This window comes from Sesamum indicum, linkage group LG4 (assembly GCF_026168435.1).
Source record: "Sesamum indicum cultivar Baizhima isolate 11 linkage group LG4, ASM2616843v1, whole genome shotgun sequence".
Classification (NCBI taxonomy): domain Eukaryota; kingdom Viridiplantae; phylum Streptophyta; class Magnoliopsida; order Lamiales; family Pedaliaceae; genus Sesamum; species Sesamum indicum.
In genome coordinates, this window is record NC_142660.1 from 12,458,301 (window position 1) to 12,483,686 (window position 25,386).

General features: G+C 32.8%; 3 protein-coding genes, 1 long non-coding RNA gene and 1 pseudogene across 4 annotated transcripts; 1 reads left to right on the plus strand and 4 right to left on the minus strand.

Moving 5' to 3' along the window:
• Positions 1-267: 267 nt before the first annotated feature.
• LOC110011870 (UDP-glycosyltransferase 88B1 pseudogene) lies at positions 268-2,027 on the minus strand (annotated as a pseudogene).
• Positions 2,028-9,271: 7,244 nt separating this feature from the next.
• On the plus strand, positions 9,272-10,518 carry LOC110011871 (uncharacterized). The gene is made up of 2 exons (XR_002286929.2): positions 9,272-9,648; positions 10,188-10,518. It is a non-coding gene; the product is annotated as an uncharacterized LOC110011871 (long non-coding RNA).
• Positions 10,519-12,776: 2,258 nt separating this feature from the next.
• LOC105160418 (UDP-glycosyltransferase 88B1) lies at positions 12,777-14,349 on the minus strand. Its single transcript, XM_020693331.2, has one exon. It carries the CDS (start codon positions 14,271-14,273, stop codon positions 12,858-12,860), a length of 1,416 nt encoding a protein of 471 aa, XP_020548990.1. The 5' UTR covers positions 14,274-14,349; the 3' UTR covers positions 12,777-12,857.
• Positions 14,350-15,834: 1,485 nt separating this feature from the next.
• LOC105160420 (protein SGT1 homolog) lies at positions 15,835-20,141 on the minus strand. The gene is made up of 10 exons (XM_011077787.3): positions 19,790-20,141; positions 19,064-19,133; positions 18,497-18,621; positions 17,623-17,761; positions 17,349-17,445; positions 17,172-17,237; positions 16,728-16,866; positions 16,541-16,620; positions 16,332-16,436; positions 15,835-16,151 (listed from the first exon to the last, which is right to left on the minus strand). The coding sequence occupies exons 1-10, from the start codon at positions 19,950-19,952 to the stop codon at positions 16,044-16,046; spliced, it is 1,092 nt and encodes a 363-aa protein (XP_011076089.1). The 5' UTR covers positions 19,953-20,141; the 3' UTR covers positions 15,835-16,043.
• A 1,137-nt stretch (positions 20,142-21,278) lies between these two features.
• LOC105160421 (putative NADH dehydrogenase [ubiquinone] 1 alpha subcomplex subunit 5, mitochondrial) lies at positions 21,279-23,451 on the minus strand. The gene is made up of 2 exons (XM_011077788.3): positions 23,035-23,451; positions 21,279-21,857 (listed from the first exon to the last, which is right to left on the minus strand). Exons 1-2 carry the CDS (start codon positions 23,351-23,353, stop codon positions 21,640-21,642), a joined length of 537 nt encoding a protein of 178 aa, XP_011076090.1. The 5' UTR covers positions 23,354-23,451; the 3' UTR covers positions 21,279-21,639.
• Between the last annotated feature and the right edge of the window lie 1,935 nt (positions 23,452-25,386).

The window sequence follows — 25,386 nt, forward strand, 5'->3', positions numbered from 1 at the left end:
TGGTTTGGAGCATTTTTTGAATAACAATTATTTGACTTGCAATAAGTCAGTAATAAGTCAATCAATGATTCAATTTTTTTTGATAATATCAACAAATTCAGTTAATTTTAATGAACGAGAGCATGTCATACATGTCGAACAATCTCGTGGACAAATTCAAATTCGAAAAAAAGGTTTTATAATTGTGATAATATTGCAAGTCGTGGATATCTTTGTAGAAAGATCCATAAATTTTCACAAAGACGAACAAAATCATACATGAACTCCTTCACAAATTCTTTATTTTATATATCAAACTTTATTTTATCTCTTATTCATTTAATATATATAGAGAGAGGGTGGTTATAATTTATTTGAACATAAAATAAATTCGATATATTTAGTATATATAAATTTATTAATTAAAATAAAAGAGAAATAATATTTATGATAAAGAAAATCTGAACAGTAATTAAACACATTTCCAGGACTGGAGCAGTTTCGCAAGTGCTGCAATGGAGGAACCTCCTTCCATCATTGCACCCTTACCCTCCACGCTCATTTCTTCAACCACCTTCCGTATTTCCCTCCCTTTCTCTGATTCCATCAGCTCTCTCACCCGCCGCTCCACCTCCTCCGCCGCTACGAAATCGTCCTCCGCCACCTCCATCCTCAAGGCCACCTTCATATCCTCCACCAGCACCAACCTGTTCATCTGCTGCTCCGCATACAGTGGCCACGCCACCATCGGCACGGCGGCGCACACCGCTTCCAGCACCGAGTTCCAGCCGCAGTGCGTTACGAACCCGCCTACTGCTTCGTGGTTCAGCACCGCCACCTGTGGGGCCCATGACTTCAGGACGAGTCCGCGGTCCTTCGTCCGATCCAGGAACCCGGCCGGGAGAAGAGTGTCCAAGTCCGGCTCCGGTGGCGGTAAATACCGTTTACTCTTGTCATCGGACGGAGGCGACCGCACAACCCATAGAAACCTCTGCCCACTTCTTTCTAACCCCACTGCTATTTCCTTCAACTGCGCAGCTGAGAACAAACCCAAACTGCCGAAACATAAGTAGACAACGCTTTTACTTGGTTGTTTGTCCAGCCAACTCAGACAATCATTGATGCCGCTGCCGCCACCCTGACGACCTTCGGTAGCCAAGAGTGGTCCGACGGAGAAAACCGGCGGCGTATGGCCACCAGGGTTGCATTTGCCTTCTCGTATGGCATTAAGAGGTTTCGTTTCGAGGCTTTCGAATGTGTTCACAATGATTCCCGCTGAATTTGGTATGTTTTGGGCATAATTTAGCAAGCTTTCATAATCCGTGGAGTCTCGATCGAGCATCGGCTTAATCATATCAGAAGATGGGATTGGGGGAATCCCGGGAACATGCAAAAGCTCGTTCATATCTCTGAAACTTTTGGTGCAAGTGTTGTGAATTGTGGGAAAATAGAGGAAAAACGCGAGAATGCAAGCACCGGAAGTGAAGAAGTAGTAGGTAGGGATATTGAGTTCGGCGGAAATAGGCAAAGCACAGGTGCAAAAGAAGTCGATGACGAAGGCGGAGACGGTGGCTGAGAGGGAAATGGTTTCCAGTGCGCGGCAGACATGGGGGTTGCTCTGGTTGAGGATTTCGAAAATGACTGCTTCCACAGAAGAAAAGGGCTCAAGGTCGAGGGAGATGGGGGGTAGGTGGTAGAAAGTGATGGAAGGGACGGTGGCGGAGATGTGGCGGATGTAGGTGGCGGTGGAGCCGGTGTTGAAAGAGGGCGGCGCCGTGAGAATAGTGATGGAGAGGGAAGGGTGGTGGTGAAGGATGAATTTACCTAGCTCCACCATGGAAACCAGATGGCCCATTCCAGGGGAAGGATATAGAACTATAGTTTCCATGGCTAACTGTTCTTGCGGGGCTTTCTTGCAAGGTTTGCTGTTTATTGGGAAGAGGGGGGAGAACTGAAATAATTTAAGCAAGTAGAACGATTTGTTGGAAAATTCAGGTTTCTTCACGTTTGGTATGTTATTGGTATTTTCTACATTCACGACACCAATAAATATATCATATTTAGGGATAATTAACATTTATATTTATGTATTTATGCTCTTTTTATACAAACAATTCCTACCTCTTGAAAAAATGATAGAAACTATCATTGACAGCCTTTAAAATTAAAAAATACCCCTATTAACTAGATCAAGTGGTCAACCTTTAAAATAATTTTTCAAAAACAAAAATGCCCTTAGGGATGTTTCTGTAATTATAAAAAGGGGAAGTTAATTACGGCCAAATTCATGAATTAATTAGCTACGTCTTATGCATGCGTTTTATCATATTATGGCGGATTTTAGTTGTAAAGATATTTGACTACTCACAAAATAGTAAAAATATACTTGTCATAAATATTATTTTTATTAGGATCTAAGCCCTCTTAACAATTCCACAAGCAAGGGACTTTTCATAAGTTGGATATTGATGCAACATGAGATGTGATCGATGTTCTATTATGCGATAGATATTTTTAATTTTAATTTTAAAGATACGAATCTCACTAAAAGTGTGACTCGTTTATTTGATGAAACCCAAACTCTTTATCTACAATTGATGTGTGATGCTATCGGATATTTTATTCATGCCCTAGTTGGTTCCTTGAATAACAATTATTTGACTTACAATAAGTCAGTAATATCAATTAAGGATAAATATAATTTTTTATTTAATTCTTTTTATTAATATCAACATATTCAATTCATTTTAACTAACGAAAAACTTATTTATTAGACGAAAGCAAACATCGTCAAATTGGGGTTATGGGGGCTGCAAAGACCCCTACTTATGGGGCTTTTTGTTGGGCTCATCATCAACAATAAATAACTGAACTAAAAAACAGTTGGGAAAAATAAAAAATTAGGGCGCATCCCACCATTTTGCCTCTTCCAAAGATGCAAGAACTGAGTTTCCAAGTCTAAAATGTAGTATCAACAAGTGATTCGGTTCCGGTAAAATTAATTATATGTCCTGTGTTATTACTATAAGAAAGCATGTCGAACAACCTGGACAAATTCAAATTCGAAAAAAAGGTTCTATAATTGTGATAATATTACAAGTCGTAGATATTTTTGTAGAAAGACCCACAAATTTTCACAAAGACGAACAAAATCATACATGAACTCCTTCACAAATTCTTCATTAGTCTGAACATTAAAAGAAATTATGTTTTTAGTGAATCTTGATCATTAAAAAAATTGATGTTTTTTATGGATTTGCTTTTGTTTTATTTTTTCATCAAGTAGAGTTTTCATAATTTTTTACAACCAAAATTCATATCAAATTTAAATTTTCAGTATTAAATTTCTCGTTAGAATTACATGAAATTGTTGTTATAATATGCCTATGAGTACCCCTTCAACTATTAATGAATTTAATTCTATATTGGCCTTGATCACATCGCTCATGCCCTGTTAAACTATGTTATTATATTGTACAGATACAAAAAAAAAAAAATGATTATTGACTGTAATTTTAATAATTATCTATTAAAAATAATGATAAGTAAAATTTATCGACCATGATTAAATAACATCAATGCAAAAACATAGATTTTTCACCAAAAAAGTCATTTGTCATGGCTAAGATCCGTAAGTCATGGCAAATATTTTAGCCACCCTTGCAGATATTATGGCCAACAACCGTTGCATGATTATAGTCAATAACTATTTATTTTTAACCATGATAATTAGTTATACTTAAATATGATATTTTTTTTCGGTAAATGTAATTTTCATAAATAGAAAAAGATATAGTAACAATCATGATTCAAGTAGTGTTTCCTTCGACAGGCTAAGGGATACGCCACAATCTATAAAGTGCATGTAAACTAACAGAGCTAGCTAAGGTAATGCCAAGTATACGCTGTCTAACATCCTCCACAATTAAACTAGCTACAATATTGGGGTTCCGCTCAATATGCTCGAATCGCCTAAGATTTCTCTCTCTCCAAATATGGTAGATACACACACCCAATAATGCACGATGTGATTGTAACAATAACATAATGCAATTTTGATGTAATAATTCATTAAGCTTTACACTTTACACCACACAAAGGAAGTGATGGATGGATGAGGCAAATATGAAAATTGAAACATAATGATAAAATTGGACGTCATGACTGGGATTCTATTGGACGGTGTGGCATTTATTTCACTTTATATGAATAACTTATTTTATTTTATGTAAACAATTAAATTTTTATAATTTATTATTATCTTTTGTCAGATTGATATATTAATTGAAATAATATAATTTATTATTATTATTTATTATATTAATATATTGATTAAATTGATATATTACCAAAATATATATATTATCAAATTATATTTAATATTCACATATCATTTATACTAAAAATATAAATAATATTAGTTTATAGATTTGAACTGTATATGTTACATGATTCTCATATACATTGGACGTATACTTTTTCTTTTTTATTATTTAAATTAAATTCCATCTTATCAAATCAATAACGTGCAAATCATATTGTAAAAGTAATTATTAATTAATTTTATATGTTTAACATAAATAATTGACGTATAATAATTATTGATAATTGAAATTTATGATATAATAACAACTAACTTTTCAAAAAGTATAGAAATAATATTGTGGTTTTGAACTATTTTTAATGTCAGCCCGCCCCCCAATAACTAAATATTTGGATAATATTGTCTTTATATTATATATATAGGTTAAAAGATTTTTATTTTCTAATAATTTTGCATTTTAATTAGTTTAATTAAAATTTTCTAAATTGAAAAAAAGAAGTTATACATTTAATTATAGTAAAATAAAATATTATGAGTAAAAGTTAAATAGTTTGAATTTTACGATATTTTACATATTCAAAGTTAAGTAATGAATGTGTACAATAAATACACAAAAAAAAAATTCATGTAAAAAATTTTATTAATTTAGCATATCAAATTAAGTTACTAATTAGTCTTTTGCTGCAAAATTTTTAAAATAATCTAAAAATCTTTTAAAAAAAAAACTTAATACATTTAGTCATATGCTTTCTGATTCTCAAATTAGTTCCAAAAATTAAAAAAACTCGACACATTTAGTCTCATGTATAAATTTTTGTACAAAACAAAATATGTGCAATATGGGTGTTTATTAGCTTGATTGCTCACACAACTGATAGATAGGGACATTTTACGTGTTCTTATCGTCTATTTTTCTACAAAAACTTAGGTATGGAATTAAATATGACCAGTTTTTTTTTTATTTTTTTGGACCATCTAAAAAAAATTGTAGAGCATAAAGTTAAATATGTCGAATTTTTTTCAATTTTAAAATTGTTTTAGAATTTTCATAAAACAAATTAAAAATTAAAAGCATTGAATTTCTATCCATGAGATTAAAAATGTAATTTCGCACTTTAGCATGAATGTCCTCATCTATAGCCCACGGAATTGGTGATCCATCACATCCTTTGTGGGTGAGTGTTGTCATTCTCCATGGCTGAAGGGGTCATATTTAGCCTCATAGCTACCACCTCAATATGAAACACTCCCATTTCTTTACAATTTTGCACGCAAATTACAACAACATTTTCACGCAACTCCCAAATTCTAACCTCAAATTTCAAAATCGAAAATTAATTAGGATGTTCTTAAAAGAAATTGCGTATCGAAATTCAGCACCACCACAATGGTCGAATTTTTTTTTAAAAAATTCAAAAATTGAGAGACTAATATATACCGAAAAATAAAAATTAGCGTTTCGATACTTAAGTGAACAATATTCTTATGGAAGAAATAAATGAAAAACTCGAATTAAAGTAAGAATAATAGTCTAAAATAATATTGAAGTAAACAAAATCATATGAAGTGTAAAGAATGAGTGATTCGGGTCGAAATTAGCGATCTCCTGAGACGATCCCACGTAGATAGTCCAACTCTTCCTAGATCAGATTTTGGGTTCCCTGAGAATAAAACACGAACCGTGAGCTCGTCGGGCACGTCCCCGACAATGACCCTCCGATGCTCAAGTTAGGTTGATCGAGAGAAATGTATTCGATCTAAGAGTTCGAGCTCAATTAATGCACAGCAGTTACCTCATTTATGGCGTTTCGGGTCTATTTATAGAGCACAGTTGGACATCATGTACGGGGCCACGTGGCCTTATCCCATTGGCTCGCGTTCTGATCGAATGGCTGGCATTGTCCGGGTTTTCAATTAGTCTGCGCGACCCGGGTCGGGTCCTCCGCGACCCGACCCATTACAAAAGGCGCGGATCCTGATCGCTAAATAACTATAATGCCCTTAATGAAGGTTAATTCGGTCCTTTTGCAGGAGTTGCATGTGTATACCCATCACTGAGAATACCTCAAAAAATGAGAGAGATAAGAGTGTGACTGTTAGTGTGATAGTTTGTGTTGCCAAAATAACACATCAATTTATAAGCATTCGTCGAGCAAGATTCGAGGGTTAGTTGTGGCAAATTCACTGTCATTGGATAGTTGCTTTTGTTAGCTTCATAACAAAAAAGAATCATAGGATAATTAAATTACCTCTTTGGAGGTTTTGTGTAGTTACACGTAAACCCCTTGTAGTTTGAAAAATCACATCTAGCTACTCTTGAGATTTGCTTCCGTCTAACAAATAAGTCATTCAGTTAGTCAAATTTTACCAAATATGCTTATATTAATAAAAATTCAAGAAAATTTTTTTTATTGCAGTTAGATAAATCTTTTTATTGATCAAATTGCCTTCACACGTCTTCTGCGTTAATGCATGTGAGAAGGTATATCTTCACCATTATTAGGATCATATAGTCGAAAAAAATTATTTGACCTGCAATAAATTAGTAATTGTTCTTATACATTCTTTTATTTGTATATAAAGTTCTAAATTTAATAATTGCTAAAAATTTATTAAACCTGTAGGCTAGAAAAGAAGAACACATAGACAGTAACGACAAACGATGCATTTGTGGAAGTGATGGATATTATTAAAATTATAATTATTTCTAACTTAACATGTTTGTTCTTATATTTTCTTGTATTCGTATGTAAATATTTGATTAGTTGTTAAAAGATACTTAAAATATCTAATATATTTTTAAATAAAAAATTATAATATTATAAAAAAGTAATTAGTAATTAATAAATATTCATTGCAATGTCCTTATAAGGAAATAACGCGATGGGGTTGAAGTCGATCTGCAGAGAGGGCTACTTAGTACGTACGCTTTACAAATCCAATTATGTTTACATTTAATTAATCAAGTTATTATTTTAAAAATGCTTTTAATGATAAATATTTTAAGTTATTTTTTCAAAGTTTACGCCCCAGGAATCAAATTGTAATGGAGAACTAAAATAATTTATTTTAAAAAAATAATACATATATAATAAAATCACCTATCACATGGATTAATATTTTAAAATTAAAGTCAAATATTTGGTCACACATGACATGATTTGTTGGGCAGACCGCTCCTTAAAATAATTCATATAATAGAAAACAATTATTTAAGAAACAAAAAAAGATGTGTAGCTAACTTTACAATATTCCAACATCGGAAGACTCAAACAGCCTTCTGCACTGCTTTCCTATTTTCACGGTGCCGCCCGCCACCGCCACCGTCCCTTTCCACCACATACCCCCCATCTTTCACAGTACATCTATTATTTGCTTGCTTGGTTGATCGAAATTGTATACAAATTCAAGAAGCTGAAGAACAAATACTACGAAAAGCAACTCCACCTTCATACTAAATTTAGCCATTAATATACAAAATAAATCCAATTACTATATATCTTTACAAGCAGAAAAAAGATAAGTACTACAAGATAAAATCGTTGAACATAGAAAATCAACATATACCACAATTAGGATTTTCTAACCAGTATGCATACATCGAATGTGTCACATCCAACTAGTACTATATAATAAGGGAGAACACCTCTTTAGTGTCTCCCTTATATTTGGTATGCTATTTTTTTTTTTCTTTTTTTGCACCCACTAACTTCCACTTTCCCTCACTATCTACAAGTTTTCAAATCTATTTTTTGTAAATAGTTATTTATAATATATTTTTTTCCTACTCTAAATATTTTCTTTCAAAGTTATTATTTTTTCAATCATATCATTTTCATATTATTATTTTTTTATAACATAAAAATTAATAAACGATGTTTAATTATTTTAAATTTTTTGAATACATTCAATATATATTGAATGTGCCACATACAACTAGTATATTTAATTAAAAATTATTGTAAAAGATTTCTTGAGTATATATAAGCCACTCGTATGCAATGTCATCAAGTTATATTCAACATTTACATATTATTTATAATAAAAAATATATAATAACATTAATCCACGTGTTTCTCATGTACACTGGACCTATAGTTTTTAGTTATAAATTTAAATTAAATTTCATCTGATCAAAAGACAAAACACATATTGAACTAACGGCTTCGTGACTTTTTCATTAATTATGGATAAAAAAATCACGTGAGGATATACAATTAAAAAAATTATAATTTATTAAATTCACTATGATAAAATCATAATAAATAAGATTAAATTAAAAATAAATTTAATTTATGGGACTTGCTCCCATACTATGGCAAGTAATTAACTTGGACTCCATTGATTTCTATATCAAACTTTATTTTATCTCTTTTTCATTTAATATATATAGAGAGAGGGTAGTTATAATTTTTTTTAACATAAAATTTATTAACTAAAATAAAAGAGAAATAATATTCATATTTGCTTATATTAATAAAAAATTAAAAAAAATCTATATATATCTCCCCCTAATTAACTTATTACTGATTTATTGCAAGTTAGATAAATCTTTTTATTGATCAAATTGCCCTCATACATCTTCGGCGTTAATGCATGTGAGGAGGTATATTTTCACCGTTATAAGGATGATATAATAAAAAAAAATTATTTGACCTGCAATAAGTTAGTAATTGTTCTTATACATTCTTTTATTTGTATGTAAAGTTTTGAATTTAATAATTGCTAAGAATTAATAAAACCTGTAGTCCAGAAAAGAAGAACACCTAGACAGTAATGACAAACGACGCAATTGTGGGACTGACAGATATTATTAAAATTATTGCTATTTCTAACTTAATCACCATGTTTGGCTTTGTTTTTGGGCCATCTCAGAGATGGCCCAAAATCAATGTAATTTTTGGCCTTGAGTGTTTTACCTGTTTTTATCTTATTTTTAGGTATTTTTGTAATAGTAGTGGGGGACAAAAGTTACAATGTAGATTTTCTCTTTCCTCATCTTGCAAAAATCGCCTACTGCATTCACCTCTGTTCATCTTCTTCCCAAATTCTTCTTCAGATCTAAAACAATTCCATGACCCAAGGGTTTAATTCTATACTGTTCGACTCTCTCAACATGGCGAGTATTTTGATTCGATTGGATTTCAGTTTTTATCAACTCCCGCATTTTCCTCCCACCTCCCGCACACGGACACACACAATTTGGTGTATTATCTGGATGATTATACTGGGAATGGATCAAGATCAACAATGGCTGATCAATTGCTTGAACGCCTAACTCGATCCCAACCATTAAGTTCGAACCTTTGCGGAGACTTCCCTCCAGCAAGCATCTCTTCCACCAGGTGACTGAGGCAATTGTTTTAAGAAGTGAATTTTTTTTTGGATGGAATTTTGTCACTTGATCGATTGAATGCTTCTTCTCTTTAATTTGAGGAATTGAACTTGAGTTTATGCGTGTAGGGCAATTTGTAGGACATTTAAAGTCTGATAGGTAAAGTATGTATTTCGTACTGAATTTTTTTTGTGATGTGGTTGAAGATTTTCTTTTGGTTATGATGTTGGTTGTATTAATTAATTTCGTTTTTTCGATTTTGTGCCACATTGCCATTTTAAAATAAAGATGAAAACTTTTCTTACTGATCAACCTATGTTACGATGCAATTGTTGATTCATTGATATCTGCATAATTTTTTATAAGTACAGCTTTGATCTTTTAGTATTGTGTTTTGCTATGTGATTGCATAGTCATTCAGAACTGACTTGAGTTATACTACTTATATTGAAACCGATTAGCCGATTCTTGTTTTTGTTTTCTTTTTCCTCCTAAATTACACCTTAGCTATGGAATTGAATTTGTCTTTTTCTTCTTAATTCATGAAAGGTTATGGTGTTGCTCTAGCTGGAGTTGCTGCAAACCGTGAATTTCCATTTGGATTACGGCATATATCCTTCATGCTGTATTTAGCAAAATTTTATTTATTTTTTCTGCATTCAATGGACTTTATGTGTTTGATTTTGGTCCAATTCCTTTTAGTGATTCGCTTGTGAGATTAACATGCATTAAGTTAGCAGCAGTTTTGCTGAAGCAATATATTAAGAAACATTGGAACAAGGATGAGGAAGGTTTTGAGAAGTAACATGTGAGCCAGTCACTTGTTGTCATACATTAATTATAATGTTAACGGGAACATGATTGTGTGCGTTATTTATCATTCAATGACTTAAGGGTTTCATTGTCATAGTTTAATTGGACAATACGCCGTATTAATCCAAAATATATTTTTCAAACCATTGCAATCTGTAGTTATGAATTATATTTAGTTAATACTGGATTATGTGGATCTTCAAATTATAAAAAATTGAAGGATGCATTAGAGGGTTGATATACATGTTAGATGTATAATATTTTCTTTGGTGAGGTTTGTATTTGATTTTTAAATACAAATACATTTTATTTTAACCACTTAATATTTTGTATGTAATATTTTCTACATCATTGGAATAATTAAAAAAATTTTAAAAATACAAAATAATATAAAAATTCTATGCGGTTAATTCATATATTACATTATTTGAATAATATATTTAAATTTATCACCTCGAACAGAACGTCTAACAAAAAATACTGTTAATCCATTACTAGAGTGCATTTAATTATTTATAAAAGTGTATCTACATAACTTATTTTTTTACATTTCCATACATATATAATTAGAAAATAATATTTATTTTAATCCATTCACAACTAAATAAATTATATACATTTTTATACATATATATATATAAATATATATAAAAGAGACATGATTTGACAATGAACAGTACTTTTTGTCTCCCCACTACCCAACATCAAACATACCATACTTATTTTATATTATCTCCAAAAACAAATCCAAACATACACACTATCTCTAACTTATTTTTATTTATCTTTGTTTTTCTCTCTCTATCTCTACAAAATATTCAAAAACAAGTTAAAAACCAAACCAAACATTATGAATATGTTTGTTCTTATATTTTCTTGTATGTGTATGGAAATATTTGAATTTATTAGTAGTTAAAAATTACTTAAAACATCTAATATATTTTTAAATATAAAAAATTATAATATTATATAATCTAAAAAACTAATTAGTAATTAAAAAATATTCATTGCAATCAGAAACATATATTTGCTGTAAAACATTTCCAAGAGATGGCTAAGTAGTAGGTATGCTTTGCAAATCAAATTATGTTTATACTTAATTAATTATAAATATTTTAAGTTAAAGATGATTATATTTTTCAAAGTTTACGCCCCATGAATCAAATTGTACTTAAAAATATATAGTAAAATCACCTATCACATGAATTAATTTAAAATACATTAAATGACAAAATAATATTTTAAAATTAAACTCAAATATTTGGTCACAGAGACATGATTTGATTGGGGTTGACATAATAAAAAACAATTATTTAAGAAAAGAAAAAAAAAAAGATGTGTAGCTCACTTTACAATATTCCAACATCCGAAGAATCAAACAGCCTTCTGCCCTGCTTTCCTATTTTCCCGCCCCCGCCCCTTTCATCACTTTCCACGGATTAATTATTTTTTTATTAATAAAAAATAAATTAATATATTTATTTAACTAATATAATATTAATCTAATGAGTCGTGTTAAAAACTGAGAAACCACGACTTGGTTTTTTTATGTTTTATAAATTAATTTTTAATAATATATTAAAGTCTAAAATATTATAATATTAAAATTACATTAATTTAAAAAATTACAATTAAATATACAAATGTAATAGTGTCTATTATAAAAAATATAATAAATTATACTTAATTGTATGTATTTTTTTAAAATGTACAAAAAAATATATATTATTACATCTGTATATTTAATTATTTTTTTTAAATTAATACAATTTTAATAATATAATTTTTTAGAATTTAATAATACAAACTTAATTATTTTAACTTTTTTGTATACATATATTGAATGTGCCATATATAACTAGTATATCTAACTAAAGATAATTGCAAAAGATTTTGTGCTATATATAAACCACTCGTATGCAATGTCATCAACTTATATTCAACATTTACATATTATTTATAATAAAAAATATATAATAACATTAATCCACGTGTTTCTCATGTACACTCGACCTATAGTTTTTAGTTTTAAATTTAAATTAAATTTCATCTAATAAAAAGACAAAACACATATTGAACTAACGGCTTCGTGACTTTTTCATTAATTATGGATAAAAAAATCACGTGAGGATATACAATTAAAAAAATTATAATTTATTAAATTCACTATGATAAAATCATAATAAATAAGATTAAGTTAAAAATAAATTTAATTTAAGGGACTTGCTCCCATACTATGGGAAGTAATTAACTTGGACTCCATTGATTTCTATATCAAACTTTATTTGATCTCATTTTCATTTAATATATATAGAGAGAGGGTAGTTATAATTTTTTTTAACATAAAATTTATTAACTAAAATAAAAGAGAAATAATATTCATAATAAAGAAATTCTGAACAGTAATTAAACACATTTCCAGGACTGGAGCAGCTTCGCAAGTGCTGCAATGGAGGAACCTCCTTCCATCATTGCACCCTTACCCTCCACGCTCATTTCTTCAACCACCTTCCGTATTTCCCTCCCTTTCTCCGATTCCATCAGCTCTCTCACCCTCCGCTCCACCTCCTCCGCTTCTACGAATTCGTCCTCCGCCACCTCCATCCTCAAGGCCACCTTCATATCCTCCACCAGCACCACCCTGTTCATCTTCTGCTCCGCGTACAGTGGCCACGCCACCATTGGCACAGCGGCACACACCCCTTCCAGCACCGAGTTCCAGCCGCAGTGCGTTACGAACCCGCCTACTGATTCGTGGTTCAGCACCGCCACCTGTGGGGCCCATGACTTCAGGACGAGTCCGCGGTCCTTCGTCCGATCCAGGAACCCGGCCGGGAGAAGAGTGTCCAAGTCCGGTTCCGGTGGCGGTAAATACCGTGTACTCTTGTCATCGGAAGGAGGCGACCGCACAACCCATAGAAACCTCTGCCCACTTCTTTCTAACCCCACTGCTATTTCCTTCAACTGCGCAGCTGAGAACAAACCCAAACTGCCGAAACATAAGTAGACAACGCTTTTACTTGGTTGTTTGTCCAGCCAACTCAGACAATCATTGATGCCGCTGCCGCCACCCTGACGACCTTCGGTAGCCAAGAGTGGTCCGACGGAGAAAACCGGCGGCGTATGGCCACCAGGGTTGCATTTGCCTTCTCGTATGGCATTAAGAGGTCTCGTTTCGAGGCTTTCAAATGTGTTCACAATGATTCCCGCTGAATTTGGGATGTTTTGGGCAAAATTTAGGAAGTTTTCATAATCCGTGGAGTCTCGATCGAGCAACGGCTTAATCATATCAGAAGATGGGATTGGGGGAATCCCCGGAACATGCAAAAGCTCGTTCATATCTCTGAAACTTTTGGTGCAAGTGTTGTGAATTGTGGGAAAATAGAGGAAAAACGCGAGAATGCAAGCACCGGAAGTGAAGAAGTAGTAGGTAGGGATATTGAGTTCGGCGGAAATAGGCAAAGCACAGGTGCAAAAGAAGTCGATGACGAAGGCGGAGACGGTGGCTGAGAGGGAAATGGTTTCCAGTGCGCGGCGGACATGGGGGTTGCTCTGGTTGAGGACTTCGAAAATGACTGCTTCCATAGAAGGAAAGGGCTCAAGGTCGAGGGAGATGGGGGGTAGGTGGTAGAAAGTGATGGAAGGGACGGTGGCGGAGATGTGGCGGATGTAGGTGGCGGTGGAGCCGGTGTTGAAAGAGGGCGGCGCCGTGAGAATAGTGATGGAGAGGGAAGGGTGGTGGTGAAGGATGAATTTACCTAGCTCCACCATGGAAACCAGATGGCCCATTCCAGGGGAAGGATATAGAACTATAGTTTCCATGGCTAACTGTTCTTGCGGGGTTTTCTTGCAAGGTTTGCTGTTTATAGTGAAATAATTTAAGCAAGTATAATGATTTATTGGAAAATTCAGGTTTGTTCACATTTTGTATGTCATTGGTATTTTTCGGAGCGTTGTTTTTATTGATTCTTTATTTTCTTTTAAGAAGCAAAAATTCTACCCGGTTCCTTATTATTATTGACATGTGAGTACAATCTTTACCTTAGTTATATATATATATATATATATATATCTTTAAATTTGAGTGGTTTCAAAATTTTTATTTTTTTTTTTTGTCATTTGCAATTATATGCTCTAACCATTCTAAAGATTTTCGGCCATAGAGTCATATTACTTATTTTTATAAATATTATTTTAATATCCAAAAATACTCCTAAAGACATTTCTATTTTAAAAAAATTATTTTAAAGATTGATTTAGTCAATAGAAACATTTTCGAGTTTTAAAGACGGTAAGAGGTGATTTCTATAATTTTATAAAAGACATGAATAATTTATATAAAAAAATAATAGATAAAAAAATATAAATATAATGATTTTTTATATTTATTATATAATTAATTTAAATTAAAGTCGAATTCGAATTAAGAAGTTGTCAAGATCTGAAATGATACTTTGACAAGTCAGATAATGCAAGGAAAGTGATTGACTATTGGGGTGCTGGAATGTAAAGTGAAATAAATATAATTTGTTAATGGTACAAAAAAGCATCTCTGTCAGTGGTGGGCCGCCATCACCATCCGATTACGATGAGCTAAAGAATTAACCACTCCAAATCCAAGGCATTACCAAAGGCTAAAACTTAATTACGACACGTCTCATGAGGAAACAATCAATCGTCATTGGCATAAATGAAAACAGTAAAAGAAGTACGTGGTTTGAAAATATTCTTATTATAATTAAATTTAATCAAAACGAAAATAATTATAATACTGTTAAAATTTTTAGTATTGCGAGTCCAATTATTAGTTTATTGTGGAAAGCTGGAAAGGGGCCCTTATCAATATGCGTAATAAATGTGTGGTACCCAGGCGCTCGGATATGCGTAACAAATGTGTGGTGCGCAGCGCTCTCCCGAAATCGCTTGGATCTTTATAAGGCCTCATTTCAGATTGTTGATCTTATCAGTAAATGTGCTTTGGGGATGGGTTTCTAAAGGGAATGGTGGTTATGCAAAAAATTGGCTGCGTGGGCTGTGGGAAGGGATGCCCTTGGAGTACTACTCCAAAATAGTGGCTACTGTTTGGGGTTGAGGGACATAATCTACTGTTTTCGACCAAGTTTCACGTGGGTTTAGTTTCCTACTCTACCCACGATAGACGAATTCATTTTCTCCCTATACGTTAGTATGCTATTTCAGTAAGAAGGGCATAGCAGTAAACCTCCAAGTCAATAATGTGAAATAATTCAATATTTCTAAGAAAAACAAAACCATTGTATCATCAAATAACATAATCAGTTAAATGCGAAGATATCTTATGTCGACGAGAGAGAGAACAAATTACCTAGCAACTAGTGAACTACTTTCGCATCATAATAACGTATTCAGCAAGGGTGATCACCGTATAAATACCGAAATCTGTGTACAAAACATGCAAACACAATGATTTAACTTACATCTCTAGGAAATACACTTTGCGCAATAGTTTGTACTAGGCAAAAGAGATAAATATGAACAAGTTAAATCACAACAAATCCAACTCAGATCAAAAGTGATTTCAGGTCACAAAACTTGCGAAATTGATCAAAGACTTCAGTACTCCCATTTCTTCATCTCCATGCCGTCAGGGGGGCTTCCTTCGACCTTCTTTGAACCCACTTCCTTCCAATTTGTTGATAGCACTGTCCCGTTTGACTCAACCTTTTGATTAGCACCAGATATAAAATGCCATTAGCAGCAGCCTTGGATTACAAACAACTTAAGCATATTATCAAGTTCCATTTTTTAGTTTCAGGGATAGCTGATTGTGCACGAAGAACACCCCCTTTGAAAAATTATCCAAAAAAAGAAGATGTTCGGGAAAGATAAGGATGTTCTTACAAAAGATTTGCTCATGGCTCTTCTTGTATCTTCATCGGCATCTCGGTAAATGTCTCTGAAAAATTTGTTCAAAGCTGCATCACCATCTAGTTTCTCTTCCTTCTCCTGATATGTTTAGAGCCAGTAAGTTAAATAGGCTATTAAAAAGTCCGACCATCAGATGTATTCAAGAGAGAAGAGATGGCAAATATTAATACAAACCCACACACCTCCTTTTTTACTTCTGCTTCCAACTTATCCCAATCTACTCTCTTTGGTTTGGAGGAGGGATAAGTAGGTTTTTGAATTCCTGTCGAACCAGAAGGTAAAGCTTAAATAGAAGTTGTGCAGAATAGCTGAATAGGTAAGAAGAAATGACCTGGTTGTGGGACTTTACATTTCCAGAAATAAATCTACCTGATGATACATTCGGTTTCTGTAGAACTGCAACGTCCCTAACAAATTCAAGGGATGTCCAATGAACAGTGTCTGCTTTTGCAAGTCGGATTTCAATTTTTGTTGACATGACGTCATATCTACATTTTTCAGGAATTATCTGTTTGTCAAAGAACATGCACATAAAAGACATGAGTAAGGGGGGCATATACAGTTGCTGCTTCTAGTATGATGTCAAGAGCCAAAAGATGGGGGTGCAAGAATCATCAAAGGGTTCATGCCAACTTCTACCAATCAATAATACAATGTAAAGACGTGAATAAAAACTCATTGATACCACCCCAAAATGGGAAAGTTTTGAAATTATCAAACTAAAGCCCCAGCAGGATTCCATGATTCAACCCTAACAAACAAAATATCATGTAAGAAACTATCTCAGTCCAAGCGCTGCATTTTATACATCACCTTTCCAAATAAGCGAGGTTGAAAATGATATGCTTCTTCACCAGGCAACTCGATGGTAACACTAAGCTGGACACCAAATCAAGGATAAGAGGGAGTGGCAATCACGGCTAAAGCATTTAAGAAAAAATCAAAATGAAGAAACAGGATAGCAGTACTAAAGGATCGTGCGCCACTTACTATCTGTTCACCGAAGTCAACCACAACGCTATTTGCCGGTATGCCCTTTGCAAATATTGTTACCACCACTTCCTCTGGTTTCTGGTAAAATTCATGCCTGCAGTGTATATCAATAAACCAAGGAATTGAACTTGGAACAATGGCTCTGGCACACCGAACTCAAGGACGACAAACCATCAGGAGAATAAAGTATTTCCAATTATGATGAGAAAATCTTTATTGTGCACTGGAGCTTTTAAGTTATAGCCCAAACCAAATGTGTAACACTTATTACCTGTATCTGGGTCTTGTAGACGACAGTGTTGTACTAGTTCCTTGACTAGACAAGCCAACAACTGGCGGCATATTATTTTGAGTTATCCCATTTGTTCGAGCTTTATCAACCGATTGCTTAGGCAGCTCAGCAGCTTCCTCTAAAAGAGGCAAAAATAAGTAAATGAATAACCGCACCCCAGGTAAATGCACTGAAAAACCGACTTTGTTGCCTACACTTCTACTCACCCCGATCAACTTTATTACAAGCAGATAGGGTTATGTATGAGAAGAATTACAGGTAAAAATATAACTTATGGCTATGAAACAGAGGCGTACAAGTAGAGTGAAAATTACAAAGAGGAACAGGCCAGCTACAGAATCTACCAATGCAATGTGACATCTTTACAAGATGTGCCCCTAGAGATCTGCCAATACTCAGTATCCTATTCTATACTCATCGTATATAACCCTAAATCAAATGGACACAGCCATGACTAAAAAAACAATTTGGGTAATCTTACAAAACAGTCTATCAAGGTTCATTTCACAAGAAATGTCCAGGCGCTTTACCAAAACTCAGCATCCTAAACCAGCAAAGATAGAAACACCTTGTACCAACACCTACATGTTTTATTATGAAACAAGCCCAAATTGACACATAACCTTAAAGTTCAGTACTTCAGTTACATAGAATAAATAAAAATCTAGTTGAAGAACACCGCCCCAATAAAATAATGATCCTTTTTGAGCAAGAAGCTAGCAAAAGAGAAATTTTAGTTTAAGTCCATCTGAAGCAAATCTAAGATCATAGGATGAAACAAGAACAATATCATAAAACTTTAACTTAAATCACATTGAAAAGACATCCTAAACACGGGAGGAAATCAAATTACCTGCTATGCGCTCATCACATTCTTTGATCAAGTTGGTAAACCTGGAATCTCCAGGTGCTAGAGAAGCACCAGTTTCCAGGGCCACCTTAGCAGTCTGATATTCTTCGAGCTTGAAACAGGCCATTCTGTATTAAGAAAATAAAATCCACATTCACACTCAATCTAATTTAAACTCCTTTTTTCTCATTTATAAGCAAAGAGTCATGATAGTCCAACAGCAAGCACAACAATTCTCAAGTTCTATTAATATATATTGAGGAAGAACAGAATCAAGAGTTTTGTAAGTCAGTGTGGGGTAGCATTTAGTGATTTGTAGTTGAATTGACTTTAAACCAACCCATTATCCCAGCAGAAGACTAGGAAAGCATAAACTCTTCTCTGGAAACTTCAGAATGGTATATTGTAATCACCAAATTCGTCAATAATTGCAAATAGATTTTAGATAAGTACGTCGAACAGGAGATGCTTCTTTTTAGCAGACAAGAGCTCAGTGTGATGTGTGAACTAATGACAGAACTGAAAACACCACAAAAGTTCTTCAATAGCAAAATCATTTAAAGAACTTGCCCTTTGCGCAGATACGCCTTGGCCATTGAAGGGTCCAACTCAATTGCTTTATTTGCATCAGCAACAGCCTCTGTCATCAGACATGAAAGGTCATTAACAACCTCAAAACTAGCTTCATGAAACATCAGGATACCAGAACCAAAATCTTGTACAAGCACAAAAAAAACTCTCGAATGAAATCACGCCTCATCGGAGCCATAACACCAGCACTTGTGATTAAGAAGTTAAAAGCCTTGGAATTGCAATAAAAAATATTTATAGCCAAAAACTCACAGATCCAAACACATAGTAAACTCCAATAAATAACAAACTTACACGCAGATTTACTTCTTTTGAGCAATGCAATTGCCAAAAATATCTTTAAAGAAGAATAATAAACTCAGCAAACAACACCAAGGCGTTTAACATTAGAAAGATTTCTAGTTGATGTAGGAATTTCACATTTATAAATTGATCCAGATCCATATATTAGATTTCTGGAACTAGAATTGAAAACAAATCAATTCAAATCAGCACCAAAATGTTCTTAGTTCCTAATTAGCTTTAATACCAAAAGCAGACCAGACAAAGCCACAACTGCCTCAAAAAATAAAAAGGGTAGAAATCCAGCTTATGTGCAAAATAACAAACGCAAACAAAAACTCAACTCTCTTAAACTCACGGAATTCTCCAAAACCGCCGTACATGAAAAAACATAGAGTCAGCAAGATTGAAATTTTCCTTTACCAGTAAAGTTTTGGAGCTTAATATTGGCCTGAGCACGATCAGCAAAGAGCTCCGCGTTGCTAGGGCTTAAGGCAATGGCTTGAGAGTATAGGTCAACTGCTAGCTCAAAGTGGTCATCGATGAACGCCTCCTTCGCCTTCTTTTCCAGATCCGACGACGCCATTGATGGATTGAAAAAAGCAAGGTATCTCCGTGTTCGCAATCTCAATTAAGGCTACGATTGCGTCTGTTAATGTAATGGTGGATTAGAACTCTCTAGAGACATTGGATTGATTAGAGATGGAAGGTTGGAATAGGAAAAGACGACTTGCAGGATTCTGATTATATTTTATTTCACATAATAATAATTTGTGGAAATTAAGCCGTAGCATCCTGGAAAACGCACTCAAATATATTAATAGAATAATTAATAAATAATTATTAGGATCACAATACAGCTATAAATCTTGCAAATATTGAAGTTTAATGCTTGGATCTGTTTTGACTTTTTGTTTGATATGCTTTTGGAAATTCAATTTGAACAATGACTAGCTACTCTTGTTTGGGTAATTAGAAGAATGATAAGTTGTTTGAGTAAGATTCCTTTTCACAATCGAGTTTCGTCGTCGTTAATGTTATTTTATTACTCAAATCATTACAAATGACGCTATTATATTCGATTTCACAATTAATATTACTTTAACATCCAATTTATATATTTTTATATAATAATTATTCTACCTGTTATATACTTTAATGAAATTATCTATATTAATATAAAATCAAAAGCCCTCTACACTCACAAATGGTGGTTAAATAGCACCATTGTATCAATTTTTTGTAAAGTTAAAAATACATATTTATAATAAAATAACTAATATATTCAACTTTTCAAAATTTACATTAACTGGTAAATTATTATTTTTTTTCTTTTCTGAATCAATGTAATGTACTAATTTATATACTTTACTCTTATTTATAATATTTTTAAAAACATAAAAAATTATTTATTATATACACGTAAGAAAAACGTGTTCTAACGGTTAGTATAAAAAAAATCACATAAATTTCAATAAATATATTTTCTCTTTATTTGAACCATTTAACTTTCAAATTTTATATTTAATTATTAAACATAATATTTTTTTTACAAACTTTATTTATGAATATTTATAAGATAATTCGTTATTTAGTAATCGATTGATTGAGTAAAATAAAGATAAAATAATATTTGATTGATACTTAGGCAATTTTTTCTGAAATTTTAAATGATAACTACTGAAAAAAATAAATAAATAACATCAAATCTGTACCAAAATGATAATAATAATAAAACTTATCAATCAAACAATTTATAATTATTTGAGTACCAAAGTGACGTTAATAATAAAATAATGTAGTAGCATAATATATACTTTTTTTCCCATTAAAATTAAATATATTACAAACAGTAAGGTAGTTTAATTCTAAAATATTACATCTAAGTTGAAGATAAAGCCGCAAAGTAAAGTATCAGAATAAAACAAGATCGTATCCGATTCCGATATTAATAATGAGATGTTATTGCAACTTATAATTTACAATATCTTGAAAGAGATTATTCAGATCTTATGAATAAATTGCAATACTGATTCCCAATCAAGGAGTCGTCAATTCACTTTACTTATGGACAAATTGCAAACAAACTCGAGAACCGCTGGAGTGAACCATTTCAAAAGGCTCATAAATATGCACTATAGCTTTGGCACGTCCCGCAAGTCGAAATATGAGCTGGTTTATTCAACCCTGTTAGAGAACCTTAGTATGGACATTATTAACGAAAAACTGGATTTTTTGGTTACCATGATCAAAATGTGATCAAAGAAAGCAAACTACTTGGCCTGTGATTCACTGGATGTAATGGCAGGATTGACCTTTTCTGAGGCTGAAATAATTTGCTTCAAAGTGCCTGTCTCAACAGCCTCCAGCGTCGTATAGAACTCTTCAGGAAGAGGACCAGGTCGATGCAAGGGGATATGTTTAGGTACTGGAGCATCATTCTCGATAACTTCACATTCATAGTCATCAGGTATACCCCATGGTTTCCACTCTGCAGCCAGTTCATGAGAATGCATTTGCGCCATGAAAATTTGAAAAGCAATATAATCAAATCAGTTCATAATAAGCAGGTCCAGGAAGACCATAACAAGAATGGTAGACTTCTTTGATGGAGCCGTGACTGTTTAAGGTCAATAACAAGTATGACATACATGAATATCAGGTTTCGTGCTTCATGATATTTCAGATTGGTGCCCCGAGCTCCTATTATCCTTTTCCTTTTTGGGTGGTTTAACAATGTCGAGAGAAGAAAACATATATGTTAGCAAAGAATTGCAAAAAAAGATGTGCATAAAAGTTTATATCCCTAAGTTAGGAACCAAAGAGTCAAATTCATTCCAAGGTGCAATGTAACACCAACCATGGCAACAAGGAAGCCAAAACCAACAAGTGGCAAGCAACTAAACTGCAAACAACTAAAGGTTTACTCAGAGAAACAGCTCCCCAAAATGTAAATTGGCATAGTTTTGTAGTCTAGGGACTCAAAAGACCAGATCCAGCATGCCTATAACTAAAAACAACTGAAGACATTCTATTCAAGTAAATAAGTTTAACAACTCTTGAATTTTGGCCCGACATCACGTAGAGCACTAAATTACTGAAACATGTTTCACATATAATACTTTCTCCAAAACATAAGTCGCCAAGTGAAGTTACTGCTGTCCAAACCTTGGTAGCTGAAATGAGAGAGAGAGAGAGAGAGAGACCCATGTTTGTAACACTGTCCCATGAGCTAACTGGTAAAACCATTTATCTAAATCTCAGTGCACCATTGTGCAAATCAAGGTCGTTAAATCACCCAGAACCCTTACTAATATAATCCAGACTTACGTTCATATGTCTTTGTCCTAATCTTCCCTCCTTTCCCTCCTCTGTTCTAATCATCTAGAGAAGCATTTTCAATCATTTGTTTTAAGGGAAAATGTTTCCAATTATTTTGCAAGTCCCTATAATTTCCTTATTCTGTTACTATATGCGATATCTAGGACCAATTTCTCCCAGGTATGAACATTTCTTTTAGGAACTTTCCATGTATGAAATTTGGAAAAAGAAAAATCACCAGAAACAGTAAATGGACGTACTTTCTGTCAATGCTATAACTAGTTTGATGCAGATAAGAACTGCTTAACATCATTTGATGCAAAAAAATGAAACACATCCAAACGCACCGATCATGTGACCAATGAGCTTCAGTTCATCCTGAGCTTCCTCAATCAACTCTTCGACCTGTCCACATCCGAGTTTCTTCTCAATCGCCTCCCAGTCCTCCTCCTCCTGACACACCTTCAGTCGATGACGCGTGAAGCTCTCGACGGCTTTGCGGTACCCCTCGTCCTGCGGCACCGCCTTGATCTCGTCTAGGGTTTTGGTGTAAAGTCCGATCAGCACTTCTCGGGCATTGGGTACGACGTCGAGTCCTACAATCCCCGTCGTCTCCTTCACTTTCGCCATCATCATCATCGGCCGCGCTAACCTCCGTAGAAACATTTTTCCGGCGCCTTTCTCTCACTCGAAGCTGATTCAGTTCAGGTCAGATAATGCAAGAAGTATTCTCTCACAACAGAAAACGGGCGGAACGTATTGTTTCAGTGGGATTCGCCTCAGTTGGGCAGTATATTATGAGGTAAGCCCATTACCCAAAATGGGCCATAAATGAATTTGGACCCCATAGAAACCCATATTCAAAATTAGAAATATTCCCATATCCATTAACGGCCCTCTCACATGCAAACTTTTTTCGAAAATGAAAGCGTAAATTACAATCATTTTTTTTTAATTTATCATAATTATAAATATATTTTTTACTGCTTAAAAAATTAAAAATACCTCTTTAATTTTAGTGTTTTCGTAACGACGAGCCCATTTTTTTAAATTTTCATCTAATTTTTATGGTGAAATGTCCAAAATATTTTTTTGAATTATAATTTTATATACTTTTTACAATTTTATAAAATATTTCTATGATCAAATGCTCTTAATAGATTTTTTACTTAATTACCCACTCTCATATTTTTTTAAATATTTTTTTTAAGTAGTAATTTTGACCTTATCATCTAAATACTCATAATTACTTTCAACTTAAGAAGGATATTTTTAATTTTTCAAACAATTATGGGGTATTCATAATTATTTCAAATTTCAAAAGAGATAGTTATAATTTACCAAAAATAAAAATACAACGGGATTTAAAAATAAAAATTTAATCTGCAATATGAATATTATACTTGAATCAGCACATCCAGCGTTCAGAAAATGATTAGCACTATTGTTTTATCTAACGTTGAAACTATAAGAAAATAATACACAAAAATGAAATGATTTTTTTTATTTATTATGATTTTCAGTAATATTTTCAGATTGTAGCAAACTGAAGAAGCTCAACTGGAGTACGTCAAGAGATTTTCCATTTTATAACTAGAAAAGTAAGAATGTTGATCATATTAAAATTCAAAATAGCTACCAACTTATATTCAAGAATATTTCAATCATCACGACATAATCATCAACAACAATTATTCAAAATTGAGATACAGTTATTGACCAACATTTGATGGTTTATATGTAGATAAAGAAATACAAGCAAATAATGGGATCGGAAAGGAAAATTTAATTTTTTTAAAGTTACATTAATTATACGATAAATATATTATATTTAAATTTAAATTTTACAATAAAAAACAAGGTGAATAAGATAGGAGAAGAGAGTAGTACAGTTTATCCTCCAAAAGTGGGGAAAAATAAATAAAATAGGTTTGACCAGCAGCCCTCACTCCTCCTCTTTTTGGAATAAAATATAAAAATTCAAGTGAAAAGGGGGTAGTGGGATTAGAATATTATGAAGGGACAAAAAGGGAACTTAGGATTTGAGTGGGTAAATGCTGTCTCCTTCGTGAAAACCGTGTGATGCCCCCACTCACCCGGACCTGTTGTGGTGTACAAATTAAATTTGATTGAATTAAATTAATTATAAAATTAGTATAATATATTTTTTTTATAATTGATAATTTTATTTAAATTATACATTTATTATATAATAAATATATTATATTTATTATATAATATGATTTAAGTTTAAATTATATTCAATTTGAGTTAAAATCTTCGTCGTTGGTTAAAATCGTGAGGTGCCGCCACTCAGTCGGAGTTGCTGGCCGGTCCTAATTCTCAGAATCCGCAGCTGTCACCCATTTCTGTGTTAGGCTTCTTACCAATTATTTTCCTTTTCAATTTGATGTGGAATTAGACATATATATATATATATTACAATCAAAATTTATAAAATTTAATTGTAAAAAGCAATATGTTTTGAAGAATATTGGAAGAATATTATAATAGATTAATAGGTTTGAAATTATCAATTAAGAAAAATAAAAAGCGTGTTTTAGATTAATTGTAAAAATTATGGTGTTCATATATAATTTCTGTATCTACACTACCATTAAAAAAAATAAAAAATCATACTCGCAGATGATGGTTAATGATATCTTGGTACCAATTTTTTGCGAAGTAAGAAATATCAT